Source organism: Musa acuminata, chromosome BXJ3-7 (assembly GCF_036884655.1).
Source record: "Musa acuminata AAA Group cultivar baxijiao chromosome BXJ3-7, Cavendish_Baxijiao_AAA, whole genome shotgun sequence".
Classification (NCBI taxonomy): Eukaryota; Viridiplantae; Streptophyta; class Magnoliopsida; order Zingiberales; family Musaceae; genus Musa; species Musa acuminata.
In genome coordinates this window covers 40,967,243-40,976,889 of record NC_088355.1, presented here as the reverse complement: position 1 = coordinate 40,976,889, position 9,647 = coordinate 40,967,243, and the positions used below count along the sequence as shown (strand labels likewise).

The following is a 9,647-nucleotide window of genomic DNA, read 5'->3' as shown; positions in this document are numbered from 1 at the left end:
CCTAAAAATAGTTTTGCAAGAAAAATTTATTGACTACTCGACTACTCTTCGATTGTTCGTGACAAATGTCAAATGAAATTTTTTTGACATATCAACAAAAGAATAGAGTAATAAATAATCAAAAAAATAAAGTTATTTAACATTTTATTGACACCAATTTAAATAAAAAATAAAATAAAATAAAATAATGTAATAAATGGACTCATTATATTTAATTTCTTCGTTTATTTTATTTTTATTCTTAAAAATTTTAAAAATGGTTACAAAGTTAGTGTTAAAGCCTTTGATTTCCCATTATATATATATATATATATATATATATATATATATATATATATATATATATAATTATCCATAAATATAATTCTAAATATTTTAAATAATTAAACTTATATAAGTGATTTTATATTTTTTTATTAAAAGATACAATAGAGAAAAATCGACTTCACATGTAATTATTTTTTTTATTAGGATATATAATAATGTACGTCAACAAAGAAATTATTAATGAAGAGAAATAATAAGAAAAGAATAAGACAAAAAGGAAGAGTCACGTAAACAAGGAGAAGCAATAAACTCGTAGAGTTTTGAAATATATTTTAGGGCTTCGTGAGTCTTTGGTTCAAATTAACTAAATAGTATACTCTCAAATTGAAATCATTTATAACTCTGAAAATTGAATTATTGATGAATTGGTTCAAATTAAATCGGTTTCAAATTGATTTGTTTAGAATTTGATTCGAGTTCTTTGATTTGAATATCAATAATCATATTTTTTTATTAATTATTTTTTATAAAAATAAAATAAAATAAAATAAAATTTAAAAAAAATCAGAAAATGTAGATAGAAGTGAAATTCTAAACAATTAACAAAAAAAGATTATATTCCAATCAAAACAGATTTGGGAGTTCGCGTGATCACATCATATCTATAAAGTTATAGATATTTATAAGTTATTTCGAAAACCTTAATGCTATTTGTTCCCTCCCCATTGCTTACGCCTCTCTCTCTCTCTCTCTCTCTCGGAGCGTGCGATCACCGTAACTGTGGCGCAGCCTGACGTTGCATTGATCGCCACCTAACTCCGGCCCCATGCAGACGCCGCTTCCCGCCGCCGGTTCCAAGTCGTCGTTTTGGTCGTCCCCTAGGGAGATGGTTTTCGCTTCCCTTTCCAAGCTTCGTATCTTTCCCCGGAAGTCATCAACCGGGGGCCCCGACGTCACGGCGCCATCCTTCTCCTCCTCGGCTTCGAGTTCAAGCCAGCAGCAGATGAAGAAGAGCCCGGTAGTCCATCGCTCCTCTTACTTCTCTTTCGTGCCGAGTTATGTTGGCTCAAATTTCTGTATGTTAGTTCGAATTGAGTGTTCTGACCCTGATTTTATGATGAAATCTTGGAAAAAAATCGAACTTGATCTGAAGTATGTGATTATGTTAGATGTGTTCCATCTTTTAGATCTGGTTTATGGTTAGATTTACATCCATAGTGTTCCTCGTGTTCGATTTTGGTTGGTAAATGCGCAAGTGATAATTTAATTCTGTACATTTTCGATTAAGGGTATTGTTAGTCTGGAAAAAGTTGCTCTCTTTACTGATTTATTTGCCCTTTGTGTTTGTAGTGATTACATTTGAATGGATACTCTCTGTTTCCAGTGACTGGAAATGGTCGAACTTGGAATAGAGTTTGGGATGAAGGCTTTACAAACAATTTAATGCTACCACTCATCAGTGACCTGTTAGCACCATTCTGATCATAGCTATTAATTAAAAAAAAATGTTATGACATATTACTTTAAACCAAGATCCTTGTGTGTTTAGTACTAGAAGAATTTTGAATATAATGGAATTGGCTTTATTTCAAATACAAAGTTGCCACCAGTTCATTGTTAACTAAAGCAGTAGAAAATTTCCCCGTTTTAAAAACAAATTATCGGGGGAACATGTTCTGCATTTGCTTCTAGAGTTTACTTTCATGTTTTTGTTTTAGTTTTGGAAATCATCTGACTTTAAACAAGATCAGGCTGTCAAATTAGTAATAGACTTTGGCTAGACTTACATGGCATACATATTTAGTTCACTAATATATATGAGAAATATAGCAAGCCAATCTTGAGACTTAGAAATAATCGGTCCTTTTAAAGTTTCTATTATAGAAATTGAATATTTTTTTTCCTGTTTAAGTATTAAATGCTTAGGTAAGTAGCAGTTCTATGTACAAACATGCAAGCTGATGATGTAGGATCTAAAATGATAAGGTATTGAGATTGGAAACTTCTTTCTATCAAAGGACGATTTTCTATTTCTTTCCCAAGTTATGCAAAATTATTGGTTTGTCTGGAAAGTAGAAACAGAGATGAAAAGAATATACTGAATAACAACTCAAGAAGCAATAAAACATAGGGTCTTACTTCAGAGCACTTGTTAGATATATATAACCTTCACGATTTACATGATACATGGATGATAAAATATTGCATAAACATCGTAACTATGATCTTGGAGCTTGTGTTGACGGATACCATTATAACATGATAATCAATCACCAATGTGATACATGTATGTTCTTTTTTTTGTTGGGGTAGATGTGCGGTGGGTGGAGCAGGGCATGGTTCCAATTAGTCTTAACATATATCCATTCCTGATTTGGCATGACATGAGTCCTCCAGCCACCCAAAACTTTGTCATCATTCTGAGACCTTGACAGATAATAATTATAAATGCTCAAAAAGTGATACCATGATAAAGTTTGATTCCATAGCATGGCTCATGGGAATCAATGCCATAGTATCTAATTTCCTTGTAAAAGCCTGAAGTGAATATATGGGAAATTCCAATTTCTGAAGAATTGTGTTAGAACATGTTTTTTCAATTAGGAGTTTTCCATCTAATTATGTATGGTCTTTTGTTGATGTATTTATGTTGCTACATCAGCACTTTTAATGTTATATTGTTACAGCATTGGTGATTCGTGAGTTGGATTACTTTGTTTCCATATTTGTCTCCTGGATCAGGATTCTTTTTGAAGTAAACAATCATTGACATCCTTGCTAGAGCTTCCTTTCTTTGTAATATCCATGTTTTCTATACATAACCTTATCTTATTTCTTGCTTTGTTGTCTTTTTACTTGAATGCAACATTACACCCAGCTGCACGGCAGAAATCAGGGAAGTCATTTACATGTTTGAAAACACTCGAATAACTTATTTTTCATATCTTCTTACTTCAAAATCCACTTTGGTAATACTATCTTGTATCGTGAGCTGTGCGGTCATGAGATGTCAATGTTGCTTGATGCTAGTGCCTAGCTATTTCCCTTGTACTTGTTGGTTTAATTGAACGAAAGATTGACATCAGGTTAAAACAATGATTTTTACAAAAATCTGGTTTTGTAGTGCAATCTATACGATATGAAGTGAAGATATTGCTTGATACTAGTTGCCTATTTCTTTCCTCTTATTGGTTTAATTTTCTGGAAGGTCGATAGCAAGTTAACAAAATTTTATTGGTTACTGGACTTCTAATCGTTTAGGTTCAAACTGTTCTTTGTGGTGTAAATTATGATGATCCCAATAATGTTGTTTGTTGATGAAATCGTCCCATATTACAAGAATAAGCAAACTTTGGCATATGATAGAATTTGTCAAAAGCAAGAACGTATTTCAGCTACTTCACCTTTACAGTATTCCTTTGTCTGAAACTCCTGAATAGTTTTTAAACCAATATGGTGAATTATCTGGATAAAAAGGCCGTTCATTTTTGAATGCTTCATCGATGCTTGTAGTTTCAAATATCATCATGCTACAAAAGATGTTGAACTTGTTAAGTTTACAATTTTGAGCTAGGAACATTGAGTTCTTATGATTCTGATGACTTTAAACACAGACTATACTTATGTGGATGATTATGATGAACATGAATATGATGCTAAATCAGCAGAGAACTACTGCATTATAAGTTCAACTGCCAAATTGATAAGTTGTGCCATCTTGTGCTGAGTCAACTTTTTTATGGTTGCAGAATTCTGCAGGGGAAAATACAAGCAAAAGCAAGATGAAAACAACATTTGATGATGAAATTGACATGAAATACAGATTGTTTAAACAATTTGATGTAGTTCAAGATCATTCAGATCACTACTATAAGTTTTCTAAAATCAAGGTGGTCAATAAGTGACATTCATGTTCTTTTAATCAGTAGTTTGTTGAGTATGGTCCCAAATTATCTTGATATTTTGCAGCGGCTTTTCCCTTTACAGCCAACAAAAGATTGGGTGAGGTGGATTCAGCATGAGTGGAAGATCCTAGAAAATGATCTACCTGGTCTGTACATGCTGCATGATGGTCAATTTTTTATGTCTTTTTCAATGCTATAAGTTTGTCTAGATCTCAACTTCATGCCTTGTGATCAGCAGGAAATCCTTTTCACCATACTGAATGGTTCTCTATATCAGCATATTGCTGATAAAAATTGAATATATGGTTTTGGAAGTTTTCAAAAGGATCTCAACTTTATATGTTGTTTAGTTTAGTACTTACATCAAATTTTCTCAAAGTGATGTAGCTAGAAGAAATCATAAATCAGATGAACTCTGTAAAAACACAACCACTCCCCTCTCAGAAAGGAAGAGAAATAAAATATGTGCAAATTGAATTAGAGCTACATGTTTATTAATCTTAAGGATTATCATGACTTGCATGTGTATGGAAATCCTATATATATATATAAAACAATATGCTTTGCTTGCCAGGTGTGGTCCACGTCAGTCACAATATCATATTTTAACTCAAGTTATGTAAGCAAGAATTTTACATCAAAAAAGTATACTAGTCAAAAGAGTTAGGTCCTCAAAGAGAACTTATAATTGTTGCCCAAATGTATGAGGATTAAAAAAATGTTGAAAGATCTGTTTTTCTGATGTATAAAATAGAATATTCTGATAACTGGATTATATTATTGTTCTCCAAATTTATTTGCATCAATGCTGCAGTTGATTTTGTGGGAGCCAGTTTGCGATGAGTCTATTTTTGCATTAGTTGTTGAACCTAGTTTTAGTAAGAAGCATAAAAATCTTTGGAGCATGTTTATAGTCCCTCTTTTGGCTTCTTTACCTTGTTCACTTGTTCATGAACAGAGACAATATATGTAAGGGCGTATGAAGAAAGGATGGATATTCTAAGGGCTGTTATTGTTGGACCAGCTGGAACTCCTTATCATGATGGCCTTTTCTTCTTTGACATTTTCTTTCCTCCAACCTATCCCCAGAAACCTCCAGTAAGTGAAATCTTTAACCATACCGGCCGATACTTGGGTACTCAATTGTTATTTTTTATTGACAAGGTTAATTTCCACATAATACCATGCAGGAAGTTTATTACAGATCTGGTGGACTTCGAATAAACCCAAATTTGTATGATTCTGGTAGAGTTTGTCTTAGCCTTCTCCACACATGGTCTGGCGAGGGATGTGAGAAGTGGATACCATACAAGTCATCCATGCTGCAGGTTCTGGTCTCTATTCAGGCTCTAGTCCTGAATGCCAAGCCATTTTTTAATGAGCCAGTATATGCCGAGATAAAAAGTACACCTGATGTAGAGAAGCGATCCCTGATTTACAATGAGGGTGCTTTTGTTTTATCCTGCAGAACGATGCTGTATTTGGTTAGGAATCCCCCAAAGGTATGTGCCACACTTTCTTTTCTGTAATTTTGTAGATTTTTCAAAGTATCAACACATATAATTCGGAAGCTTCAAATTCTTTACATGACTCTGGCATTTACAATGGTTGTTTTAGCATTTTGGGGACTTTGTTGCTGGACATTTCCGAAAGCATGGAGGCACCATCCTCAAAGCATGTTACGCTTACATGAATGGTGTTCAAGTTGGATGCACAATCAGTCAAGGGATAAATGAAGTTATTGAAAGCAGCAAAAATTTCTCAGCGTCATTCCAGACATCCCTGAAGTTGTTATCTAAAGACCTTTTAAGGGAATTCACTCGCAAAGGAGCTGACTGCTCCGAATTCCTTGCTCTGGTTGAAGTCAAAAATTAAGCTTCCAGAAAAGCAGGCGATATTTTAAAATTATGAAGCCGAACTCTCTATTGATCTGCCCTACAACTTTGCTAGATTACACATTAATAATTGTCTACCTTACAAACAATATTAGCTTATAGATTAGATTGGGCCGCAGGCCTTTTTTTGCTAAAAACTTAATAGATTATTTGGCACTATAAATGATTTGATTGTCCAGCTTATCTGACATGTAAATACCATATCTAGATACTCTAGCTTCTGATGTTGAAGGTCTGAATTGGTAGTGTAGGATTCTGTACTTTGCCTTAATTTTTCTTTTGATTTCTATAGTCTATATTCGTGTTTTTCATATTGGTGCTCTGAACTCTTTCTTAAAGCAGATCTGTGAGTTGAGAGAATATGTTGGACCAAAAATGTTACAGTGAAGAGGAAGAAACACTATTCAATAGTGCCTCAGATAAACAAACTTGACTACCAACCGGCAGAAATCCTATTCAATATCATTCTTTTATTGGTGATTTTAGATCATGCTACTGAAATTATTTATGAGTTTTTAATGTACTGAACTCTGTCACAAAATTCACAGGGAAAATTCCTGAAATGTTTCTGGCCAATGAACAAGTTTGCCTGTAAAAAGATAGGCAATTTGTGTTCCATTTGTCATATAACTACTAAAATCTTTCGAGTGATTAATAATTGTTTGACATGTTTCAGTTTGGTGCACAAATTGCTCTCAAGCTTTTGCATCCTATAAATTTGTCCTCTTGAGGGATAATATTTATATTATCATATATCTTTTAAACCTCCCATCTTCTTTCTATTTGATCAAATATATTTCAAGAAAATTTATGATTCATACAAAGAAAATGAAATTTGTCATACTACCCATGCAGCATAATTGTTGATGACCCAAATTTATGATTTTATAGCTCCAATGGAACCCCCAAAATAATAATAATAATAATAAATATTCGAGAAAATTGGTGCATTATTATTAGTTGATGAGAAATATTTCTACTTACTGTTTTATTCATTTAATATAATTAGCTTTAGTAAGAAATTAGTAATTAACGATTTTGACCCTGTGTAGGAAGCTATTATGAACCGGTCCATAGTGCTAGACCGTGTCTAATTGCAACGGTCCAATTTCCTAGACCGGTTAGCCCAATGTCGGACCATTCTCCGCGGCGCCAACCTTAATCGCGCTCTCTATAAGAACCCCTCTTCTACTAGGGTTTGCGGACCTCATTGCGGCGGCGAGGAGGTGCAGGATCCGGATCGATCCGGCGCGGCGGCTAACGGGAAGGAGAGGAAGATGGTGAAGTTTCTGAAGCCGAACAAGGCGGTGATCGTCCTGCAAGGGCGATTCGCGGGGCGGAAGGCGGTCATCGTGCGAGCCTTCGACGACGGCACCCGGGAGCGGCCCTACGGGCACTGCCTGGTGGCCGGCATCGCCAAGTACCCGAAGAAGGTGATCCGCAAGGACTCCGCAAAGAAGACGGCCAAGAAGTCGCGCGTGAAGGCGTTTCTGAAGCTGGTGAACTATAGCCACATCATGCCCACCCGCTACACACTCGACGTCGATCTCAAGGACGTCGTCACCCTCGATGCGCTCCAGTCCCGCGACAAGAAGGTCACCGCATCCAAGGAGACGAAGGCTCGCCTTGAGGAGCGCTTTAAGACCGGAAAGAACCGATGGTTCTTCACCAAGCTCAGGTTCTAAAGCAAAGTAGCGATCTTTAGTTTCATTTCTGACGCTGCTATTTTCATCTACATGAGATGGCATCATTTAATTCATGGATGGCATGTTATTTGTCTGTGTGGTTTCACCTGTTTTTAGGACATGTCACGGTAATTTCCTGGATACTAAATGTTTTCAGTCTGAGTTCATGCTGTGTTAGGATAATTTTGATAAATTGGATATTTAGGTGAGTGGCAGTTTGATTTGGTTTGCGTCATCTGTTGATCTTCGTGATGGTCGTCTAATTGCTGTGAGGAATCTATTTGGAAATTCTCTTGATATATATATAGTAGTGACCCAGAGATTTCAACAAGATAATTTTTATGTCTGAAATCTTCTGGTTGCTAGGAAAGCACGCTCTTGCAGGGGAGTCGAATTGTTGATTGCTGGATTCAAGGAGCATTTTTTATGTTCCTGATTTTTTATGTTCTTGGGAGTTCTATAAGAAAGGTTATACTGTTATTAGAATATGAGTCACTGGACATATGGTCTCTGCATTTTCACTTGTTTTTTCTTCCTTGAAAAAATATGGACATCATGAACTTATCATTATCTTGCTTGAAAAAAATACATGGATGATGGTCAGGGAGGCATGAGTGGGTTAGGCCTTAGGTTGGTGAGATGAGAAAATGGGGAAGAATGAATTAAAAGAACAACAAAATAAATAAGGATTAAGTCAAAGCATACTGTAAATAACTCTTAACAAACTGAAAACAAGTTGTTCGGGTTTAGAATGATTTGGTTTCAGGTTGGCTTGTAGCTTGGCTTAAGAACATTGGTTTGGACCTAAATTGACCCAAGACCCAGCCCAATATGTTATTAGAAGTCATATCATTAACTTCACCAGGAAACAAGGAATGTCTAGCTATATATGCCTTGTAGTGCTTAGTGTTATTATTATCCTTAGCCTTATATATTATAGAATAGGATGATATCACAAAGTAATCCTGGTTTTGTCCTAATGGACTCGGCTCTTCTGAACTGGTTAGAGCTCTGTAGTTCTTTGCTTTTGTTTTTCTTGATGTCCGGTCATTGAGGTTTTATGATGCATTTGGGAGACACATGATGTGTCCTTGGAAGGAAGGAATGAGTAAGCTGAGCAAATTGTGGACAGTTTATACTGAAAGTATATTGTGCTATTTTTTCTCAGCTTTATTATTGGTTCTTTGCTTTTGTTTTGCCTGATGTCCTGGCATTGAGGTTTTATGATGCATTTGGGAGACACATGATATGTTCTTGGAAGGAAGGAATGAGTAAGCTGAGGAAATTGTGGACAGTTTATACTGAAAGTTTATGTAAGTGTGCTATTTTTTCTCAGCTTTATTGTTCTGTCATGTTTAGTTGCTCAGGAAGGTGTGGGAAAACTTTCTATAGGAATGTGAAGGTGTTTGCTACATCTTATTAGTGGGGTCATTATCTCTTGTTATGCATCAGAAATATGCCTGTTCTTTCTCCTTGGGTTTCTCTTGTTATCTCTTGTTATGCATCGGAAATATGCCTGTTCTTTCTCCTTGTGTTTCTCTTGTTATGCGTCGGAAATATGCCTGTTCTTTCTAGAGAGTGCAGGGGTGGTCTCTTTGTTCAGTTCTTGACTGGATGGGTTTAGTAGTAGAAGATTTCTTGGAAAGACATCGATTTATATAATGGATATTATTGATAAAAGGAAGCAATAGTTGTTTTTTGCCAATTTGAGGTGGCTTTACATATTTTGACGACGAAAAGCCATGTTTTGACAACAATGGGGTAATCAAGATGGACTGCATAGAAGTCGTCATGCATGGAGCATATATTATTAGGGGTCAGTTGAGAGTTAGTGTGATATTTTATAATGTTTATGCCCACAAGCAATATTATATTGTGCACAAATTAGAGTCTTA

General features: G+C 35.3%; 2 protein-coding genes across 2 annotated transcripts; both read left to right on the top strand.

The window, feature by feature from the left end:
• The first annotated feature begins 603 nt into the window (after positions 1-603).
• On the top strand, positions 604-6,283 carry LOC135642518 (putative ubiquitin-conjugating enzyme E2 38). Its single transcript, XM_065158730.1, has 6 exons — positions 604-1,285; positions 4,017-4,157; positions 4,237-4,318; positions 5,131-5,270; positions 5,363-5,674; positions 5,790-6,283. The coding sequence occupies exons 1-6, from the start codon at positions 1,094-1,096 to the stop codon at positions 6,045-6,047; spliced, it is 1,125 nt and encodes a 374-aa protein (XP_065014802.1). The 5' UTR covers positions 604-1,093; the 3' UTR covers positions 6,048-6,283.
• A 977-nt stretch (positions 6,284-7,260) lies between these two features.
• On the top strand, positions 7,261-7,987 carry LOC135643302 (large ribosomal subunit protein eL27). Its single transcript, XM_065160097.1, has one exon. The coding sequence runs from the start codon at positions 7,345-7,347 to the stop codon at positions 7,750-7,752; it is 408 nt and encodes a 135-aa protein (XP_065016169.1). The 5' UTR covers positions 7,261-7,344; the 3' UTR covers positions 7,753-7,987.
• Positions 7,988-9,647: the final 1,660 nt, after the last annotated feature.